Here is a 23540-nt window from a genome sequence, read left to right as displayed (position 1 = left end):
GTATTTTTCGTTACCAAACACTCGACCACTTAACGTTCTTTTTCTTTGCATTTCGGCTTATTTTAGCCCGCCTATTGACTTTCTTGCCCCACTTCCACCCAAACATCCCGCCTCTGTTTTTGGCCAGCTTTCGGTTCGGTTTAGTCCAGTCCATTGACCTGGCATTGTGGGGATTTGGACCTGGGACTTGCTCTTGGATTTCCTTTTATTTCCTGGTGTTGCTTCTTCGCAATTAATTTGGCGATTTACTTAATTCCTTTTCCTGTCTCTCGACCCAATTTGGGGTGTGTTTTCTTCTGGTTTCCCAGTTCGATTTTGATTGATGCATTCCGTAGGAGTACGTGAGTGGATTGGCTTAGTTCGAGTTATTCCGATTACTTGTACGAGATTTCACTTAATCAAACTTGAAGTTGCGTATTCATCAGCATTTTTCGGCACTAACTGCTTTCTCCTTTGGGCCATTTGCATTCCCTTTTCCCCCATTTTTTTTTTGTTTGCTGGCAAAGCAACAAATGATGCGTAAGAAATGCTTTAATAAACAGTACTAGTTTGTTTTTTTTTGTGTTTGGGGGGGAAGATGATAGTTTACTTTCCGGGCCATTTGGCTGGAAAGTCTTTAAGTTGCATATATGGTTGGCTGGAGTATCGGAGCTGTAGTTTTCTGGAGGGCCGGGCCGCACATCTATTCCGTTTGTTTAAGGGCTAATAAATATTTTAGCTCGGGTGGTGCGGAAAAATATGTTTGCAGCAGTTGGAAACAAACGAGCGAGCAAACGAGTTGAGTAAATCAAGCCGCACTTCCGCTTCAAGCTGAATACGGGGTCCCAGTTGCCCCAACCCCTCCCCCCCTCCCCCTTCCCTCCTCCCTTTCTCCAGTTAAACCAACCCCTCCCCCCCAAAAAAAAAAAAAAAAAAAGAAGAGAAACCCTTTTCCTGCCCTTGCTTGTCTGCTGTCTGCTTTCTAACTGAATGAAAGCCTTGGCGCGTTGACTGATTTCGAATGGATTTTCCACGCTTTGCATGTGTTCGTGTGTGTGTGCACTCGTTGTTCAAGTGTGTGGTGTGTCTGTGTGTGTGTTTCCTCGCTGTTGTGTGCTTGTGTGTGTGTGTGTGAGGCACAAAATCCCGTAGGTGCAAAATAGCGCACTCCAGGCAACGAAGCATGTGCACATTTGTGTTTTTATACCCTTGCAGAGCAAAGGGTATTATAATTTTGGCCAGAAGTTTGCAACGCAGTGAAGGAGACACCTCAGACCCCATAAAGTATATATATTCTTGATCAGCATCACCTTCTGAGTCGAAATACGTCTGTACGTCTGTCCGTCTGTCCGTCTGTCCGTCTGTCCGTCTGTCCGTTTCTGCCCAAACTAGTCTCTCAGTTTTGAAGCTATCTTGCTGAAACTTTCCCAAAAGTTGTGTAGCTATTGCACGCAGTATATAAGTCGGAACGAGCCGGATCGGCCGACTATATCGGATAGCTCCAATACAAGAGAATGAAATAAAAAATTCCCACTCTGTTGTTTTTGATCAGATCGACTTGAATTCTTCAAGATAGCGTTTTCTAACTATTATTGAATTTCGTATTAAATTTTATCAAAATCGGATAACTCTATCATATAGCTGCCATAGGAGAGATCAAAAAATATATATATAAATAATGGAAAAAAAATTATAACGTCGTTGTTTTTAATCCCAAGAGCATGATTTTCAAAACAGGGAGTTTTTTTAATAACCCTTAATTTAAGAAAAAATTTCATTAAAATCCGGCAACGTTATTATATAGCTGCCATAGGAGCGATCGAAAAATCTATATAGAAATACGGGAAATAAAATTATAACATCGTTGTTTTTCATCAGACAAGCATGATTTTTGGAATATAGAGTTCTATAATTACTCTTGAATTACATATTAAATTTCATCAAAATCGGACAAATATATCATATAGCTGCCATACGAACAATAGTCGAAAATATGGAAAATGAATAGAAAAATTGTAATAGTTTCTATGTTGTTTAGCCCTTATAGATTTTGATCGACATATTTGATGACTGCAAGGGTATATAAGCTTCGGCTTGCCGAAGCTAGCTTCCTTTCTTGTTTTCATCCTTTTTTGCCGGTTCTCCACTCCTTTTTGTATTTCATTTGTTTTGTTTCATTTTTCACTATGAACAACAGAAGAAAGGGTATCATGGGTATATATGCTGGTGTTTTCTCAGTGGGAAATTTAATTGCTTGTGGAAAACTGTTCAAAAAAAGGACCAAAAATATGTAAAAAAATTTTAAACAACAGTTCAACGCTTTTATTTGAATGAGTTTGTAAATTGGGAACTTGGAAGATTTGGTAATACTAAAGAATACTTGCCTATATTTTTTCCGATTAAACTTATAGCATACGGATTTATTAGTGACAAATTTACAGATCATTCTGCCAGTCGATTGGCCAGAAGTCTCGCTCTTTTTTGGCCTGGTCCTCGACTGAGGTTTCATTGTGGTCTTTGTTGTTGCTGTTGTTACTGTTGTTCAAGGAACCGGCGGCACAAGACGAGGCCGAAGAAAGAGGAGGAGAGCGGAGAAAGGGGTTGAAGAAGAAAGCGGCCAAGAAGGGGCAAAATTGTGCGGCAAAATAAAATAAACAAACGTTTGGACGGACGCACTTCTGGGATTGGTTTGAAGTGGAAAGGGCTGCCTGCTTTGTTCCCTGTTTTTTTTTTTTTATTTTTCTAGCGATGTGCTTAAGCGGAAAACAACATTTTGCTGCCGTTGCTGCAGGTTGCATATTGCAGATTGCAGATTGCATGTTGCATGTTGCAAGTTGCTAGTTGCGGCGGCTGCAACTGATATCCGAGGGACTTATTGAGGTGTTAAGCCAAAATCATTTTAAAATTGAATCTTAAGTGGTAACAAAGGAGGGGAAGAGAACGAGCGAAAAGAGGAGCAGTACAGATACAGATTGAGTGGCCACTCGTTGGCCAATGCGGCGTATACGTGATATTGCGGATACTTAATATTGTTCAACACAAAAGGAACGTGATAATCAAGCTCGCTTCCAAAACAAAGAGACGAATAAAAAATGGGAGGAAAGGGGAAATAAACATACAACCAAGACGGACATAAGCTGATTGCTTCAGTTTGCAATTTACTTCGTTCCCAGATTGAGTTTATATGCATTTCTATGTGGTGGTGGCGTTCAGAAGACTTGATTTCTGATCATATATCAAAGCTGACCGAAACCGGAAGTCCCTGCAACAGCTGGCTGTTTCTGTGTGTGTGTGCGTGTGCTGGTGTCCTCTTGATTTCCTGTCTTGCCAGCTGCTCAAGTGCGTGTGTGTGTGTGTGTGAGTGAGTGAGCTTTGTATATGGGTTCCTTTTCCTGAGAGCTAAATAATGTCCCCCAAATGAATATTGCCAAGTGCAGGGCGAGAAATCGACTCGATTAGTTTTTTTTCTCATTTATATTATTCTTGTAAAACAAAACATCTTATAACATAAAATTAATTTTAAAAAGAAAATTCTGTATAATTATTTTAGCACTTATTGTTTTCTCAATAACAAAGTTTTCCAACACTTTGCGCTTAGTGCATTTAGCCGCCTGGTTTGACGTTTTATTCCTGTTTTTTTGTCATTCGCTTAGCACAGCAAATTAGCATTCAACTAACATGTGTTTGGCTGCCACTCTGGAAAAGTCTCCCCCGTTTTCCCCATCCCTTTTCTTTTGCCCACATTTCCCAGTTAAGTGTGTCACATTAAATGATACGCAACACTTGACACCAAAATGAGCGAAAGAAGAAAACCAAAACCGAAAGCCAAGGAAATGGAGGAAAATGGGGAAAAGGCCACACACGAGTACATGGCAGTAACGATATTTCCTAACTTTATTAATGAGTTGGGAAAAATCAATAGGCAGTGTTGCAAACAAGAGCTTAAATGAGACACTTTAAAAGCGTGTGTGCAATTTGTTTACTTAGCCGACAGTTTAGAGTTAAAGAGTTTACACTAAATGTGGGGTTATCCTTTTTCTCTGTATGGCACATTGCATACCATATACTCGTATGCAAATCAAGGGCCACAAAACGGAAGTTGATTTCAAGTTTTTTTCTTCCTAACCCGAGGGCAAGACAAAGGCTTTATGGCAGGGAAGCGGAGAAGGGTAAAAGGGTAAAAGAGCAGGGGCCAAACAAATAGAAGTTGACTCAAGACAAACAAACAAGCAGAGGGCAAGTCAAGAGGTGACAGGAAAAAGGAGGCGGAACGTGCTCAAGTTCGGGGAACCAAGACTAGGTGGACAAGTAGGCACTACGAAATCCGTTTCGCCATTCTCCGTCTCCGTTCTCATTCCAAGTCAACGCGTCAACTGTTCAAGCCGAGAAATTCAATTCGAAAAAGCCCTAAGCTGAAACCACGTCAAAATTTCCAGTTATTACTGAGAGCGACGGATCGGATAAAGACGAGTGTGATTAGTATAACCACAAAGAAGTGCGGAAACCATGTATAAGTCGAAGCAGCGGTCGCTGTCGAAAGTGGGCCAGAAGCCCAGGATTTTGCCTTTGAAGAAGCGACAAATTCCCAGCAAAGTCAAGCCGAAGACTCAGCTGAAATCCTCTAAGAATCCGCTGAAGAAACCCGTGCGGCGTTCTCCTTTGATGCGTGCAGCTTTGCAACCCACCATTTTGGGCAATCCCAAACAGAAGCCGCAGGTCAAATCAAAGGTCACCTTCAAGAAGTCCAGCAGAAAAGCAATTGAGGCCCCATCGCCATCGATGGGAATTGCTCGAAGGACCAAACTCGTGGATGCGAGACCCCAAAAAAGAGGGGGAACTCCAGTACTTTTTCTGGTCAAGGATTCGAAGGCTCAGCAGGCGGGCAAGAAGAAGAAGCCTTCGCCGGTGAGCAGGAGCCCCAAGGTCTATCGAATGGATCCCCGAAGGATGAGCCGAGTGGAGACGACGACCGCCGAGGGTGTGGACTTCTTCTATCATCTTGGCCAGAAGATGAAGCAGCCGATGGGAAGGGATCAGCGATTTCGAAGTGCCGGATTCGAGGGACGATTGGCAGGCGGTGGAGCAACTAGATCGGCGAGGAACAGGACTGGTGTATCATCCGTGATTGGAAATGCCACCGGAGTTGGCAAGGATGTGGTCGTGCCCCTGAGCAGCCGATTGCCCATCATCGACTTTATCTCCACCAACGAGTTTCACAATATGTATCCTCCCAGGAACCGAAAACAGCGTTCTGCCTTAAATGGATAGTGATTAGAGACTTGGAAAAAGCGGTTGCAAGTATAAATTATCCGTTATTTATTTATTTTGATCATGCAAAAATTATTTGAAAAGTATCAAGAGAGTAGGGAACTTAATCATCGAGGAAAAAGAATTTAGCATACGTATTTCTCTTTTTACGTTATCACTTAAGCAAATTATCGTGAGCTTGACCAATTAATTATTATCGTATGCTTTGCCAGAAGAACTAGGTGTTGGAAAAAACAAACAAACGTCAAGGATGTAATCAACAAATTTATGTGTGCTAATCAAGTTACCCCATTAAAACAAGTTTGATATTAAACCAGAGATTCATATGGAAGGCCAGCGACACGGGTAATGGATTCAGTAATCAACGAGTGTGGCATTTCCGAACAAAAAGAACTTCTTCGCGGAACTTTCAAGCGAACGCGAAACATTTTCATTTCGGTTGGTTTATTTGGACATACCAGAAATACATATTCCCCAAATGAAATTGTTGGACAAGATGGAATTGGAATGGTGAATGGGGATTGGGCGGTTGGGGGAATGAGGGAGTGGGTTTTTGGGTTCTTAGATTTTCGGTTGGATTTCGGGTTGGCTTCTGCGAGGTCGGCGGGCAGTAAGCGAACTTTTGCGCAAATTATCTGCGTCGCGTTTATTTCGCGCAAACAAATCGCAAAAGTTTTGCAGACGGCGACCCAGCGACTTGGCCTCCTTGCCACTCCACTCCACTCCACTCCTGATTCAGCCACCTTCGCCTCACTCCCCTCGGTTGCCACCAATCTCATCATCGTCCTGGTGCAGTTGTAAAAGTTTTGCCGGCACAAAAGTTTCGGGGGCCAAAAATCCTTGCTCCCGGCATCAGTTTTTTTTTTTTTCTATATTTTTCGGGGGCATCTTGCAGCAATTTACGGGAAGAAACTTGAGAAGCGAATGGAAGATGGAAGCCAGGCAATTGATGCAGCACACCAGGCGGGTTAAAGGGGTGAAAGGTCAGGGGGAGGGAAGGCAAGACACCGGAGGTGGGATGGGAAAATCTCGCCGCCATTGTTGTTGTTGCAACGAGAGTTTTTCGGCTTGTTTTCATTTTCGCCGCCGGAGAATTTGCATTTTGCCCAAAAGACCAAGACGACGACTGCGGCTTTTAACCGCAAACCGAACGGAAATTGAGATTCATTTAATTCATTGTGCGCCGAGTTGGATTTTTGGGGTGGCAAAGGGTTAAGCAGTGTATTACACGGCGAAAAAAACATGCAGTTTTCAAAGCGTGAGTTAAAAAAAATTGTACTTAATAAGTAATAATTGCATAGAAAGGCGATGTATTCTTGAAACCTTTTTTAAATATTTTCGTCTAAGATAGTTATTTTAATTGGGTTTACTTAAATTCTGATAACATTTTGTAATGCTTTTCTTATGAGTTAATAGTTATTTAAAATTGTTTTGTTTTAACGAAAACTCAATGTTATCTGAAATCTTCTCTAAGTTTATTTTTGTTCTTGTTGGTTTATAACAACGACATTTTTTTGGCGGTGTATGGGAAAACTTCGTTGACAGGCATAATCAGCAGGAACAGGAGGAAAAAGTGGGTGCACAAAAGAGGAGCAGGAAGAACTCTGGAGGATCTGAAACCACAACGACCGACAACATTTAAATGACTGCAGCAACGTCAACGGCAACGCCTTTGCTAATATTTATGCCCCGGGCTTTATAATCGTGGCCAGACCGTGATTCAGCCGAGGGATTTACGGGGGAGATTCGGGGGGTTTCGGGGGGATTATGAAATGGAAATGGCAATGGGAATGGGAACGGAGGATTCGAGGAGGGCCAGTGTCCGCCCGAAGAAACATGGCTGAAAGCGCACTCTTGGCCAGTCGAAAAAATCCTTGATTGCATTCAAGTTGAGAAGGAGTTGAGGGGGGAGCACTAAATGGGGGGCCATCGAAGATGCCAATTGGAATGGAGACTCTTTGTGCGGCTAAGTGCGGTTGAATTGGCCAGGGTGAGAGCGGAACTAGATAAAGTCGCCTTGAGACGGGGTTACGTATTATCCAATGGACTGAGCAGGGGTTAAGTAAACCCAGATGCAGACCGGCGATATTAAGCTTAATTTTCGTGGAGAACCATTAGTTTAACTATAGTTTACAATTTGCAATGCAAGGATAAGCGACTTTGTTCAAAAATAATGATTTGAGTTGGAGAGGATATTTACAAAGATTCAGATAATGCATTTTTGCATAACAATTCTTTGGTTTTATTTTTTTTTTCGAGCTCGTTGAAGTTTCTCTGAAAATTCTTGAAATTTTATGGAAAAAGTATAATTTTTTTAGAGCTAACATTTACTCAACTAGATTCTGAACTTTTTCAATTGTTTGTTTTCGCCTTCTCTTCATCTGATTTTTTTCACAGACCTACGAGTGTCATCTCTTTTCGCATTTAAATTGTGTGTGGCGAGCAAATTTGGTTTTCGCACGATTTCGTTTCGGATTTCGCATAAATTAATCATTGCCTTGCTCCAAATTTGTGCGGTCAGAGTGGGAAAGTCCAGGGGCGTAGTGGTCCCACTGTATGCAGGGGGCTGTGGATGGTGTCATCTTGGACTTAACTGGCTTTATGGGCCATGAAATGGGCGGCGCTGCTGGAGGCGTCTCCAAAAGGGGGTTAACACGAATAAAGGGGTTAGCTGACGTGCTTGGAGTTAAACGCACAAATGCAAGTTGCTTATTTGAATGGGCCAACAGCAATTGATAAACCAATTATGCAGGATGCAAGTGACACTCGACGGCATTCAGGCCATGTGTGTCTCTGTCTCCCTCGCACCTTTCCCTCTCCCTCTCTCTCTCTCTCTCTCTCTCTCTCTTCAGTGCGTCTCTCCTTTTGACCAGGTCTCACCGTCTCTTTCTGAGTTCCAGTTCCCATTTCGACCCGCTTATTGAACGCAATTACCTGACACAGTTCTGTAGTTTACGCAAAAACGATGTCAATGCACGGGTCAAAGTTCAATTTAACAAACCGGAGACAGGGACAGAAACAAAGCGAAAGAGGGAGGGAGGGAGGGAGAGAGCGAACAGGACAGATATATTGCGGGAGTGTGCCCAACTTTCCCTTTCAGTACTTTGTTAATTAGGCAAAACCCTGTCCCCGATCCCGAAAAGTTTATTTCCCCAAAGCGGAGGCCACCCAACCAATTGACCCAGTAATCCAAGCCAGATAAACTTTCCCAAAAAAAGTACTCGCAACAAAAGTGCAATATTAAAAAACAAAGACCTCTTTACCGACAAGTGCAGGAATCGAAAAGCAATGCCAACAAGTTGCAAACTGAAACCGAAATCGCCCCTTAGACAAAAACAACGGAAACTCTTCCCACACACAACTGAAAAGTACTGGACGAGGCAATACCCTTTGGTTTATTAATAAATAAATATTTTGCACTTTACTTTTAAGTCCCTTTGTATAGTTAACTTGATTCAGCTGCTCAATGAACTTGTTTTATGAGAACTTCAAGAGATTTTACAGTGCAAGTTTCTTACTTTTATCTATTAACATTCTGCAGAAAAAGTTTTAAGGTAACCAAGTAATTATTTCAAAATAACTTGTAGAATATGTGTTTTAATATCTTGTATTTCATGTTTTTTAACTCACTTTGAATTTCTCAAATTGTTGCCATTCATTATTGATGATTCTGTGTCCTAAAGACTGTGATTACAGGGTAGTCGAGTGCGGAAAGAGGACACCAGTCCGTGGTGACCTCGACCCGGCTATAACTTGTATTTGGTGGCCCATTGTTTTTTTTTTTTTTTCGTCGAATTCTCCTACATTTTTATCGTGATTTTTTCGATGGGCCATGGCTATATGGCGATGGGCAGTGGGAAGATCCGCGCTTACTGGCTTGACCATTGGGCAGCCAGTTATCGCAATCGCAATTGCTATCCATTTCATTTACCGCAGGACAAATTTTTATTGCTGACCCAAGCAGCAAGGACGACGGGCATTGTTTCAATATATAAAATTGCCGGAAAAGTTGCTGCAATTGTCCTCATTTTCTTTCAGTTAAGGACAATTTTATTTGTGGGGGACAATAAATGTTGTGCAACATTTTACATAAATAACAAGGACATGGACAGGACAACCGCTGGCTGTCCTCCTCCTCCTTCTCCTCCGCTCATGTCCGTTTTGACAGTCGTCAAGTGCATTGTGCACTTTGCCAAAAACAATTTTGCATTTCCAGGACTCAGAGCTGTGCACTCGGTATTCAGCAGCGCCATCCAAGGGCACTTGACTGAATGTTTTCTGAATGAACGAGTGGGTGTTCATACATATTCATACGCAGTGTGTACACGTGTGTGTTCGAGTGGGCGTGTAACCACAAGTCAAAAGCCTGTTTAATTATGTTGACAATATGCAAATACCGGACTCTGGACGGACGTCAAAAATAATTGCATTTCGGCATGCGGTCGGCACTTAATTTTTATATTTTGCGATTAGGAATTTACCAGCTTGCGTTGCATTAATGGTTTGAAAAGCACACGATAAGAGCCCCTTATGCAATCCAGTTATTAAAGCCTTGTCAATTAGTATAAGTGGTTACGACAAATTGTAAACAATTTTCCATAAAGCTAAAAAGTAAGATTTCAATGGATTTTCACAGCTTTAACTTTGTCAATTTTAATCTAATTCCAATGTGGCATACCTCTAAACGTTTGTAATTGCATCATTGATAAAACTGCATTCAAAAATTTCAATTTTATTATGCTCGAAATTTTCATCCCCGTTCATGTCTGATTTTTGCAAGTATCCAAAGGTTTTCATAACTTGAATTGAGCTTAAAACATTTAGTGAAGTTTGACTGCATTTAAATGCTTGATCGGGCAATTTTCACATCATTGACTTCAATTGTTTATTGTGAACATCTCCTCTGTTTAATTACGTAGAATAATTTGATTTTGCAGCAGATTTCTATTGACGTTGAACTTTTCAATTTTGATTGTATTTTTTATCTTTACAAATTTGACTTTGACAAATTGTGTTAGTGGTCCGGATCTTTGATTTTGTGTTGATCTGTGAATGCCAAAACAAAAATTCTTGACCTTTATCTGTGGTTGTTAAAAAAGTGTTAAGGTCAACGAGGTCGTGGGTAATTGGAGTTCCGCAGGGGCAAATTGAAATCTGTTTACGATTGATGGCTTGCAATTTGCGCAGCCTGAAATTGACGGGCTGCTTAACGCGTTTTGGCCCACACCCCTCGAAGGCCACGAAATTAGCGGCACATAATGCGATTCATAATGATGGCGGGGCGTGTTAGTTAGGGAGTCCAATTGTTTCACAGACAATGAATGTCATGTGGTGATTAGCATTTTGAACTGCCAACTTGTAGGGCGGACTAACTGCAGAAGATAGAGGGAAGGGGGCGGAGAGGGGGAGGGGGAGGGGCTGGGAAAACACAGCGAGTGTCGCTGACAATTTTCCAGGCTTTAGTTTGTCGTAATTTGAATGCCAGTCCGACTCTCTTGGCTTTATTGTTGTCATATCAAATGCGGCGACTTGGCAATTTATGCTGACAGAATGTCTGCTCCGCATATTCCGTAATCCACATCCCCCCCCCCCCAGTTCCCCCCTCAGTAATTGGATAACATAATATTTAACTAATTTATTTGATATACTATATACACTTGTGATAAATGGTACAGTGCCATGTCAGGCATTTAAATGTAAATTCCGATTTTCGCAATGAAACTTCTGCAATTGCAATTTATGTCAGAAAGGCATTTCTGACATGACAAACCCGAGAGCCAAAGCCCAAAACGCAACACCCAGACCCCCATTTTCCGGCCATTGTTGGAGGCGTGGCCTAATCAAATTATCGCAAAATTCAATGAATTCGAAATGAGCAACGTCGGCCAAGAAATGGCAGCGTCTTTGAGAGCGGTTCAAGTGGTCCGAGGATGGCGTTGCCGATTACGCAGAACAATTATTTGATTTAATTTAAACCCGTAGATTGTCCTAATGAATTGTCACAGCGGGAGATTAAGCCGGGATCGAAATGTTCGCCCGGGAATAATTCAATTAAAATGATTGTGCTTGCGGTTCAGAATATCATAATAAGCTGATTAGCCTAATTGATGTTATAGCCAAGGTTCCATATAGAGAAACTCGAAACGGAGAGAAATAATGTTGTAGGGTTAATGTATAAGTGTTAAAATTGTATAAAGAACTCTTGAGCAATTTTTTAGAATACAATGAATTCAAATAAATATTTAGTAGCTTGTTCACTACAATCTCTCAAGCCAATTGTTCGGTGTACTACATTTAAGTACCTCTTTCAACGAAAAAAACTGCCGGCAAAATATCGTATTTTTGCCAAATGGTCGATTTTTTCACCTTTATGAGCTCATAAAAACGTTTCCAATCAACTAAAAACAATTTTATTTTTTGCCATTTTTTGCAAAAAATTATGGTTTAACCAAAAATGGGAAAATTGGCCAAAAATTGAATTTTTCAACTTCTCCCAAAAGTTACATTTGCCGTTAGCTTAGTTCATCAGCTGTAAAAATCAGCAATTCTTTTTGTTCTGCGATCCTGTTTGGCAAAGATTTGTCAAGGAATACCCTAGAAAATCAGTCAGGCATTTGCAGTAATTGCGAGGGTATATCAGTTTCGAAAGCTAGCTTTCCTTCTTGTTGTTTTTCCGATTTCCGCCACCTCTGAAACTAATTGAAAGCCAAACGAAATTGCCGAAAGCCACTCTGGCTGGATTCCCCGCCCGAAAAGCAAAGACCATTAGGGGACCACTTGAGTGTAGCAATGTGTCAATTAACAATTTGCGCGCACTGTGTTTATGATGCTGGGTGGCCGGGATGCTAAATTATGTTGGCCAGCTCTGCGATCTGCGCTCTGCTGCCAACTCTCCTGGCCCTCACAAATTTATAAGCATCATTAGGGCCAAATAACTATATTGTGTGCTGCACACAGTTAGCTATATATTCAAGTACGTATACGTATACGTATACGTATAGCATATAGATAGTGCTACAGTCGCAGCTGTAGACAAACGCCAGCCATGTCCACTCAATTTGTTTGTTTTCACGAACGTTTAAGTGGCTCAAGTGGCCGAGCTAAATTCCCAATTGCTGTACATGTTGTAACTAAGTGTTAATAGCATGGGTGGCCGGTCCACCCGAAGCCCCAAAGCCCCAGCCACTCAAATAGCATTTGACGAGCTCAAGTGAGAAATTACAGCTAGAATATAAGCGAGCTGTCTAACAACGAGAGCTGACTAGCAAACAAATTTTGAAAGTATTTCAGTTAAATATTTTCATTATTTTGCTTACCAAACTACATTTTGAAATATATGTAGTAACTTTTCTCCCCAGAAAGCATAACGAATATATTTAGCAAATTGTTTATATTTCGATAATACGCTATTATTTGAATATTTTTTACAAGTTCACTTTAAGATAGCAAGAATGGTTTCCCATCAACACTCTTTTCCAACACTTTGATTAATCCCTCAACCAGTTTCCAATCCATTGACTTGGCCAATTAGGCAAATCAAATTGACCAAGAGCTCGAAACTTGGATTGCGCCGCACAAACACACAGAAACCTAATCAAAAGCCGCCGACAAAAGGAATGAGTGAATGAAAAGCGGGAATCGGGAAATCGGAAAATCGAGGGGTGGTGTCTTTCTGTTAGATGTGGATGTGGAAAAGCCAGCGATGAGGTGACGAAATCGCATTACAACAATTAAAGCACACACGCTCCCGTGACGTTTTTTGCACCCTACTTGTTTGCGTTTGGCAGCAAATTGTCTAACAAAGACTTAAAGGCTTAAAGCACAAATAATCCAGCAGGCCAATAGAAGGGGGTGCGGGGTGGGCTAGGGCTGGCAAAAGGGAGGATTTAGGGCCATTCAATCAACGAAAATGAAAATGAAATGAGGATGGTGGTGGGCGGAGAATTGCGGGTGCGGTGTGTGTGTGTGTGGGTGTGCGCACTTATTCATTCATTTGTGTACTAATAGGCGCACAATCAGACAAAATGACAGACAATCAGTCAAACAAACAGACAAATATACACCCACACCCACACTAACACACACACATACACACACGACACAAACAAACATGCAGACAAACAAAAGCGGTTGGCGATGGCAGCCAACAAACGACATTATCCAAAGTCAACAGCACAAACAAATCACACGCACTCGCAAACAGCGGCGCTTCGGAAAATAGCAGAGCTGTTTGTTTTTAAACCAATATATAAATCAAACATTAATTATAAGGAAAGAGGGGCTTATAAGCTGCATTTTACACAAAAGAACACGTTTTTAAGCGTTTTTTGTGGTCATTAAATTTGGGTTTTCAGATTATTTAGGGCTGAAAAGCATTAATTGAAACCTTTTCAACCTTTACCAGTTTTATGTTTCTTTTTTTTTGAAATCTATAAATGTTTTCAGAGTAAATATTTTAAATGGTTGTTCTTATTTGTTTTTAAATTACCATATTACCGTGTTAAATTATATATTCCAATTTGCCTCCATGTACAACTATTGCAATTAACTGTGCACAGGGCACTCTGCTAATTGCTACTTTCTTGACCGCAGCTGTATACAAGCATACACTTAACATTGGTACGGGCACCCACACAATTGCGCACTCATAGACCGCCACACACTCACATACAAGCACACACACACTCACATACACATACACGCATTAGGTGCGCTCTTTATGTTTTATCTCAAAATGCGATGCTTGGCTGCTGATGAGTTGCCAGCCAGCCAAAGCTGCCCCGCAAACCCCCAACCCCGTTTGCTCTCAAGTGATGGAAGCTTGTCATTTACCCACACCCACATCCCCTCCTCCAACCCCCCTTCTCCAACCCCCTTTTCCAACCTCCTCCAAAAAACCCCTCGTCCTGCTGCCATGCCTTTTTTTTCTCTGCTTAGGTCGGATTTTGAGTTCAGCTTGTTCACTTAATGATTCTGTTTGCTATTAACGCAGCGTTGTTTTTGACAGTGTTGGAAAGTGTTTTTGAAAGCAAGAAGAAATAAAACAGTTCAGCAAGTGTAATAAGAATTGTTTAATTTTTTACACTGTATTTACTTTTTAGAAGTTTAAAGATCGCTTTTTAGTCAGATTGCTTATTAATATTGAATTTATTTACTATAAAAAATATATCAACTTACAGAAATGTTGTTGGCAGTATAAAAATGTAGTTCGTCTCCTTACACAACTCCAATTTCATCGGCATTAAATTACTCAGCAAAATAAAAGAATTCCCAAGGAGTGTTCCGGCATCCCGTCTTTCCTGCAACCCGAAGGGCATCCACCAATTTTCGTGGCGAACAGCAGCTCGACTTTCTTGTTTGCTTGTTAACTTTGACTCACTGCGGATGTTTCTTGTTCTGGCCTTTGGTATTGTTGTTATTGTTGTTGCTGTTGACTGCATAAACCGCTTAGCGGGCGTAATTTAAATCGCCTTTGTTGTTCAAAAACTCGTGCGGAAAGCCTTTCAAAATGATTATCATAATGGGCCAATGGCAAATGGTGTTAGCAACTGGCTTTTCTTTTGATTACTGCCGCTCGTTGCCGTTCGTTCACATGTGGGAAAATACATGGGTGCTCTTCTGTCTTTAAGATGTCTTAATAGATGGCTTATTTTTATAGAGTGACTTGTTAGATTCTTTGTTACTTTTTACAGCGCCATGAAATGGTAATTTTCACTTGTCAAGTGTTCTTTATTGTTGTGCTTTATAAATTGATTGATTGTTTTAGGATAAAAGAAAGATGAAAATAGTATTGGAACTTAAATATCTTTGGCACTTGAAATATTTATAAATCCTTTATTTATTTACTTCGAGAAAAACCTTTAAAAAACCTTGGCTAATTACAAGTCAAACTGTCTATTAATTTTTCTTTTTTGGTGTCTGTCTGCCAGCGAAAGGTGGAACAAATCTAAAACAAATGTCGATGTTTTGGTTGCGGCTTACGTTTTTCCGAAAACAAAAATTGCCTGTCTCTGGTAACATGTAACAAGTAAACTTGTCTGGCCAGGCAGGGGCTTAGCCAAGGGGGTGCGTTAGCCCCCCAGGGAGTTTGTGCCTAGAAATCTAAGACATTCCATGCTGTTTTTCCCATTTCTTTCATTGTGTTATCCCAAGTTATTGATCAAGCTCGGCCAAAAAGTGCAGTCGCAGTTTGTAGACCCCCCTGTGGCACCCCCCTGTTGCAACCCCCCTGTCGCACGACGCCCCTGTGTCTGGGACATGACAGCTTCGTAGCTGGGAATCCCCTTGCAGATGATTTTTTTTCTCCCATTTTTTCTTTTTATTTTATATATTTTTTTTTTTGTGTATGTAGCCCAAAAGTCTTCAACTTCAACTTGTGTTTCTCGCTTTTTCCACGACTGTCGAACATTTTTCGTGTGCAGTGGCAAAAATTCTGGTGTCTGGCGGCGGGGGCGGCTGGTAGCGCCAAAGGGGGCGTGGCAAACATTGGCAATGTCTGCACGCGATGTTTAACGTCTGCTTTCCCGGATCTCCCGACTCCCCATTCCCCATTCCCCGTTCACCATTTTCCGCTCTCGACTCCCCGGATCCAGAAATCAGGATCCCTTCGAGTCGCAGACGATAGGCAAATGCAAACAAGAAACTTTTTCGGCCGAAACCAAGGGGAAACCGCTAGACCATGCCCCTTTATTCCCGCCACTGGAAATCTCTGTCTGTGTGAGTCCGCCGCTTCCGCCTTTGCCAAGCACCGCCAATCATTGGCGTAAATTGAGCTCATTGTGGTCTAACACCATTACACCGGCCATGTACGACGGCGCCCATGTGTGTTGGAAGGGGGTTTAGGCGGTAACCGGGGGGGTTAGGGGCGGTTAGGGGTCGGTGGCGGGCAGACACAGATAGATGGAGTTGCCAAATTCAACTGTGACTGCACTGTGAGGAAAATCATTCAAATGAAACCTCCTTTTCAACTTATGCCTCTTGGGAATAATTCAGTATATGAAAAAAAGAAACAGCTTTCTATAAACTGTGTATCTGTTATTGTAATTAATATACAAAAACAGTTTTGAATTCCCAAATTTTCACCCAGTGCAAGGCTTAGGCCAACTCTGGCGGCGCCTGTGTGAAGTCGTTAAATGCGGCAAAGTAAAATAAATTGAGCCAAGTCATGTTTCGAGCATGAAATGCATTTTTATTGCACCCAACGATGGGCGAATTCCTGGGGAATGCCGATTGTCGAATGGCAAGTGGGGAAGTGGAGAGGTGGGGAATTGAGTGTGGGGTGTGCACAACAAGGGTAACCACCGAAATATATGAACTATTGAAATGCACAAGATATTGACTGCCGACTAACGACCCTCGAACGTCGACCGTCGACTGGCGGCCTCTGAAGTTGCTGGCCATAAAGTTCATAAATTTACGAGGACCCGAGCTGCGAGTTGCGAGTTGCGAGTTGCAAGTTGCAAGTTGCTTGCTAAAAGTCCTTTGAACAGCAGACAAACTTTCATCGAATGGAAATTATTATTTCATTTATCAGTTTTGCTCAAAGGTTGCAGACTTCAGTGGAAGAAGGGGGGTTCATTAGGAGTTCCCAGCTGCTGGCTTACATAAAAAACATCACGACTACAATGTCGTGATTGCAACATTCAGGGGAAGGAATTTAAAAGCTTTTAATTTATATAAATTAGTGTTTACTTAAAGCTAAAACTTATACTTTAGAGTAGAGTTCATTTAATAGGTAATCAGCTTTTAAATTTCATTTTATTCATGCCAGTTAAATAGTTAATCAACTGACAGTGTAAGAGAGATTTTCCTAATTCTCCGGCTTGGCCACTTGTCTTGAATATTTTAAGCATCATTCTCTGCTGTTGCTGCTTTTGTGCCTGAAGCATTTTTATAATTACACCTCAAATGGCTTGCATTTAACTAAGTAATTCCCATTCATTCGCCGGACTATTTATTAATTCAACTCTTTATCTCTTCTTATCTCGTTGCAGGTGAGTTTCGCTGGCGAAGGAGAAATGGTTAGCCGGGGATTTTCCAAGCCGGAGGGTTGGGGTCGGTAAAACCGGCCACTAATTGCCCCCGTTGGCAGATCCCGCAGATCCCTCAGATGCCTCAATTCCAAACCGCATTCCCAATTTTTGCTCCATTTTTGGCCCGCTTTTCCCCACCTGCTGTGTGTAATGTAGCCAACTCCATGTTCCCTGTGTTTTTCTGACTCTTACTCTGGCTTCTTCCTGTTTTTTTTTTTGTGTGTTTTTTTTTTTTTTGTGGGTTTGTACCCCTGCAGTTTCATAAATTTTAATGTAATATTTCCATGTTGTACAATTTGGATGGCGGCGGGAACGAAAAACGCTTACAACGCCGAAAATTATGCTATAAAAATGCACTGCCGCTAATTAGGCCAACAAACATGGCTAAAAGCACCAGCAGATGCGTTCTTAGAAACGTTTTCTTGGTAGCCTTTTGATGTTATTTTTATGTGGCTATATCCTCGGCTTGTTTTTTTCGTCCATTTTTGTATTTTGTTGTACTTTATTTTTTTGTGAATCCTCAATGGCGCTTCTCGTCGCGCGCCCCATTTCTGTTGTAAGTGTAATCATCGCACGATGAAAGCCGCTTACAATAATTGCCCCATCTTGTCCGGACATCGTGTCCCGGGTCTGGGTCCGGGTCCGGGTCCTGGTCCGTATCCGTGTCGGTGTTCTGTGTCCGGAGAACCAACTCCCGGATGCGGGGCTTCTTTTTTCGCCCTCGCCTGCATTGAAGTCGCTACGTTTTGTGTCGATTTCCGCTCTTCTTTGGCCTCCTTGCTTTTACGCTTCTCCTTTCCATTTTTTTTTTTCCAAAAGTAATCGCAATTGCAGGGGAATCGGGGTAGCAATTCAGCTTTTTATGGACTAAATGTAAATTGAATCAAGTTATTAGTGAGTTTCCAAGTGAATTAACCAAGGCAAAGGAGCGGCCGACAGAAATTGGAAGCTGTTAGGAGAAAACAAGAGGGTAAATGCGGTATTTACATAACAAGCCATTAAACCTGCAAGTATTTAACCATTATACAAAATATTAAACAAATGGGTTTGTTACTATTCCCTTTATTTATAAATATTAAACAAATTTTTTAAATATTTGCCTTTCCACCCATCACTGTTTATTCTATGGAAAAAAATGAATGAACTTGAATATTAATATTTCCCATTACTTTTCTTTTTGTTTAACTTTCACCAAAAACTTCCGGTCCACTTTAAGTCAAAACTTTTGAGACTTATCGTTTATTTTAAATAGAAAAATTGTTTCCTGTTGTTCATTCTTTGAACGTCCTTTTCGTTTTATTTGCCTTTCTTCTTTTTCTTTATTTTTCTTTTTTGACCGTCTGAGGTATTAATAAATTATTTTATTCTATGTAAATATTTAAGCGCCCTGGTCAGTCATAAATGTTATTTATTGCTACCCGGCCACACCCCGTTTTAAGGATATTTATACCGCTCGGCTTTGTTGTCCTGTCAATGTTGTTGTGTCCGTTGTGTTTGTATTGTTGCCGCCTAGACGAGGGTCCAAAAATGTTGAAAAACTGAAACTTTTTGTTGCCGCCACCGCCACCGCCACCGCCGATGCCGCTGTGTTGTGTGGTCATTTATGTCATTTCATATTTATTTAGCGGCCTTCTGCATAATTGGCAATCCTCTCGCTTCGTAAAAAACACGAAAAGCTTTCAAACACCACCAAAATAAAAATATAAATCGAGAAAGGGTCCGTAGTTAACCGACGTCACTTGGGAGTCGAGGAAAGCGGAAGGGCGAGCAGATGGTAATAAAATTACAAAAAATATCCAAAATTAAAGCAGGATTTTTAAAGGGAAGCCTCTTCTGCTGTCTGCTGTCCTTTGTCTGCTTAAAAATAAATCTATGTAAATGCATTTAACGTGGTCGGGATGGGCGGATTAATTGAGTTGCCACTCGGTGGCCGTCGGTTGCACTGTATTGCCCTTCTGCCCCTGCAACTCCCTTCGTGAATTCCCATCACGCATACGCCATGTGGCTCACACACACACACACACACTAACACATACATACACACTGCTTAACTCTCCCTTTCCTGTTGTGTTGGCCCGGCTATCGACTTGGCTCGAAAAGTAGTCGAGAAACTTGAAACTGGCGAAGAGTTGAGTGAAGTTGATCCAGTGCGAGTGGGTCCCCGGGCATTTTGTGGCTTTTGCGGCCTCCCTTGGCCTAAGTATTTCAGCACTTCTGCATATTTTATTGTATTTTAATTAACTAAATCTCCGCCGTCGGCTCCGCACCAGAAACTCTGTCAACTTGCGGTAAGCAAAAAGTGCCGAATATCCAGGGCAGGCGAAACGCTTTCCAAGAATTTGCTTGTTTCGCTTTAGCTTCTTTGAAATGTTTTGAAAGTTCACAATAGGTTTGCTTAAAAAAACATTTGGTAACCTGTGGATTAAAAAATAAAAAAATTTGAAAAAAAATATTTTTATAGCCTTGAAAAAATATGGAAAATACTTTTCCTGTTGAGATAGTTTGATTTATTCATAACAAAAAATCATCAAAAATGTGTAAAATCAAAGCCGTATAAACTAGAAGTTCGTCAAAGTCTGAATTTACTATTAGATTTTCAAAATATTTTTTTAGCCGAAGTCCAGTAGAGATTTAAATTTTCTGTGCAGAGAATAATCCCCAAACTTGTTGACATTATCAACAAGACAAAGCAGCCAGCTCACCGCTTGGGCCAAAAGTGTTTGTCATCCGCCTTTGTCTTCGGTGGCAGGGTGATAAATCTGCATTAAAACTTCATTCTCGGGACGGCAGAGCATGTTTGTGTGTCCAAAAAATTAAATGTCACGTGCTAATGCCGGATATGGAAAGCCGGGCAAAAGGGAAACAACTTTTTAAGCCACTGCCCCTCGTCAGTGAGTTTGGCTTTAGTTAATTTATCAACAAATTGCTAAATGCAAGCGACTGCAACTGGAAATAAGGCAACACAGAAACTTTTTGCTGACAACGACAGTGAAATCGTACTTTGACAAATTAAATATTGACCGGAACGCCGTAAAAATGTGAAGGGGGCAAGTCGAGAGACTTTATCAATCTATCAAATGGCCCGGCTTCCTAGCCGGATAAATGCAGTTAAATGGCTTTTGGCATTGCTTTTTCGGCCTACTCCAAGCCAAGGAGCCCTGGTAAAATGGCTTAAAGCCCCCTCGGGAAAGCCCCCGTCCCAGGAACTGTCGACATTTTTCGTTCCGTTTTCCGAAGGGTTTGAAGGGTCGCAGCTGCACGCAAATATTTGCCGCATTTTTTATGCGACCACAAAACAGTGGGAGCGAGCAAAATGGCGATACACAGCGAGAGCGAGACGGTGCAAACCTTTTTATGCGATTTGCGTTCCGTCGTCATAAATTTAACAGCAAGTAAATATTTGATTTGATTTTCGCTATTCACCCCATCCGATAGATTCAGAAACGGCATCAGTTGATTAAATGGCAATTTTCAGCTTTTCAATTTCAGTGATTTTCCTTTATGGATTTAATTGAACATTTCAAGGGGCGAAAAAGAACTGCGGGTTTTGTGATCTTTATTAAAATAGACATTTAATGAAATCGACAATTTTCTAAGAAGCAGCCTTTCAAGCTTTCAATATTTAAATTAAATATTCGTAATAAATATTTATTTCAAATGTGTTGTCTTACTGAGGAAAGTTAGTTAGCAAGGACAACACTGCGTATTAGTAGTATGCTTTAAGTTAAAACTTCTGCATTAAAGTTTGAGTTAAAATTCTCTCATAAGGATTAGAATTATATTATCAAAATAATATAAAATTACAAAGCATTTCGCAATTAAAGTTAAAAGCTGAGTACTCTTTAAGGTTTTTCACGATATGTGCCTAGACTTGAGTACTCATTTCCGCTGAAAGGCTTTGTCACTGCCAGCTAACCCGTATTTTCATTTTTTTTTTGCTCCCCGATTCTTTTCTGCTTGACTCCACTAATGGAAATAATTTGAAATTAGGAAAATTATGATGAGAGTTCGTCCTGTGCGCAGTATGTCCTTTTACGGTGCTCACTTACACACACAGCTGCACACACACACACACACACTCATATGACTAGCCGAGGAAAATGAGCATAAAACAAAGTTTATGTGCAACTTTTTGATTACAAATGCAAATTACAACGTCGACTGAAGCTCAGAGCAATAACAACAAAAAAAAATGTTGGAGCGAAGAAGCAAAAAAAGCCTGAAAAAGCGTGGCAGGATCTGGGAAAACTTTTTCATATTGCAGCAGAAATTGCGTCAATGTTTGTTCGTTCGTTTGTTTGTTTGCCTGCTTATTTGTTCGTTTGTACTCCCGTTCGTTTGTTTGTTCGTCTGTAGTCTGTTTGCCCGCCGCCGTTTGACGCTGTTTTGGCAGTTCATAGTTGACAAAACATTTCATTTGAAGGCAGCGCCGAAAATGCGTAATCATAACTTCGCAAGCGCTTCAGGTTGATTTGATTAGGGGAACGAAGTTTGTATTCAAATGTGATGACACAGGGAAATTCCGTTTTCTTTGATGTCTACGCTCAAGTGTTGGGAAAATCGAGTATATGTAGCGATGAAAATGTCGTACATAGAAATCGGAGGTTGTTCTTTATTTCAAAATTGGGTCGTTGAATTACCTAAACTGGAAACTTGTTTGAAGACAAAGTAAAACAGATTAAACAAAGAGATTATATGCCAGAAATGATTACTAGGTTCTTTTAATAAAAAGAAAGATACTCCACACACCACATTTATTATGAGAGAATTAAATTTTTAATTTTTAAAGATCTTAGTCAATTTTCCTCTGTGCCTAAAAATATTTGAAAAAACTTGCTGCGCTTCTTAAGTTAGGAGAAATCGTTAGAGATAATTGCAGTTTGAAGCCATCACTCCGACTTTTGTCTTCTCCATTTTTTTGAGGGCACTTCTGACGGCGGCCAACATCATTACTCAATTTGCAGCAATTAATTTCCATGCCAACAACTCGATTTGTTTGCCGACTCCTTTCGGAATTTGAGAACGAGCGACCGTCTCGTCCTGTCTCGTATTTTTTTTTTGTTTTTAACCAGTTTTGTTGCCTTTGTGCCGCCGCTTGTTTACGGGTGACATCCGTTTTGCTAGTTTTGATGCAGGTTGCCTGCGACGATAATGATGGTGATGATATATACAGGAGGTGAAGGGGGTGAGTCTGGCGAAGTTGGTGAAGTTGGTGGAAAAGGTGCAGGAGGTGCAGGAGGTGACAGAGACCCTAATTAATTTCTTCGGCTTTTGTCTGCAGTTATTTGCCGCATATGCACAGGTGTTCCACTTGGTGGACACATTTCAACTTATGCTGTGTGTTTTCAGTGCTGCGCTGGCGAAACTTTTGTGCCAGCGAGAGAGAGCGAAAACTGTTTTTCTCCTGTCGGGAAAGTTCGGGCCAAAGGTGGCCGGAGTTGGCCATAACCTCAATTATATGCAAGGCAGCTCATTGTCGTCTGCTTTCTGTTTTCCCTGCCTCTGCCTCTGCCTCTGCCTCTGCCCCTGCGTCTGCTTTTTCCGCCGCCTTCTCCGGCTCGTTGGCCAACTTCTCGATAAGCGTTTAATTGCTGGTCGAGGACCCAACGTCCTGTCTTCTGGGATACCCGATGCCCGTTGCCCGTTGCCAGTTGCCGTGGCTTCTGGGTGGGTGGTTTCTGGATGGGTGGCTCTGTGGCTCGGTGACTCGGTGGCTCGGTGGGCCAGAGGGCACCGGAAATGCGTTGAACAATTTCAACCGGATGTTAAATGTCAGAGCGCTTGTCGCCGTTGTTGCCATCGCGGCCATGGCCCGCTGTTGTTCTTGCTGTTTTTGTGGGCTCTGCAATTTATAAGCGACAGCCGCTGTCAGGCACAGCACGAAATTGATGCCCGATCCGATCGGATCGCCGGTCCTTGAAGTGGAAACTTCAATGAAAGTGCGACGGTCTGCTTTTAAATGCGGCCATTGTAGTGGATTTCAGTGTTTTTAGTCCTGTATCCTGCAGGAACTTGGTTGCTTGTACTCCCGAAGATATGAAACTTGGTAGGTGGCAGTTTTAAATTACCATCCGCAATACTCAATTAAATTTAACTAGCTGGAAACGTTATTTCATGGCAATTTAAGCAGAAACTGATTTAAGTGGCTGTTATAATGTACAATGATTATCTTTGTTATGAGTGATAATAATTGATAATATTATACAATAACTAATAATATTAATAGTTGTGATATTTCGGGTTATTTTCCATTATTTAAAT

General features: G+C 41.3%; 2 protein-coding genes across 5 annotated transcripts in view; both read left to right on the top strand.

Annotated features, from left to right (window-relative positions):
• LOC108098012 (glycine-rich protein DOT1) overlaps window positions 1–23540 on the top strand; it is a 75353-nt gene that overhangs the window by 25424 nt on the left and 26389 nt on the right. The window lies entirely within an intron of this gene.
• LOC108098013 lies at window positions 4168–5731 on the top strand. The gene has a single exon (XM_017200658.2). It carries the CDS (start codon window positions 4486–4488, stop codon window positions 5245–5247), a length of 762 nt encoding a protein of 253 aa, XP_017056147.1. The 5' UTR covers window positions 4168–4485; the 3' UTR covers window positions 5248–5731.

This window comes from Drosophila ficusphila, unplaced genomic scaffold, assembly GCF_018152265.1.
Source record: "Drosophila ficusphila isolate 14025-0441.05 unplaced genomic scaffold, ASM1815226v1 contig_197, whole genome shotgun sequence".
Classification (NCBI taxonomy): domain Eukaryota; kingdom Metazoa; phylum Arthropoda; class Insecta; order Diptera; family Drosophilidae; genus Drosophila; species Drosophila ficusphila.
Note: the sequence above shows the minus strand (reverse complement) of the source record. Positions and strands in the feature narration are given on the sequence as shown.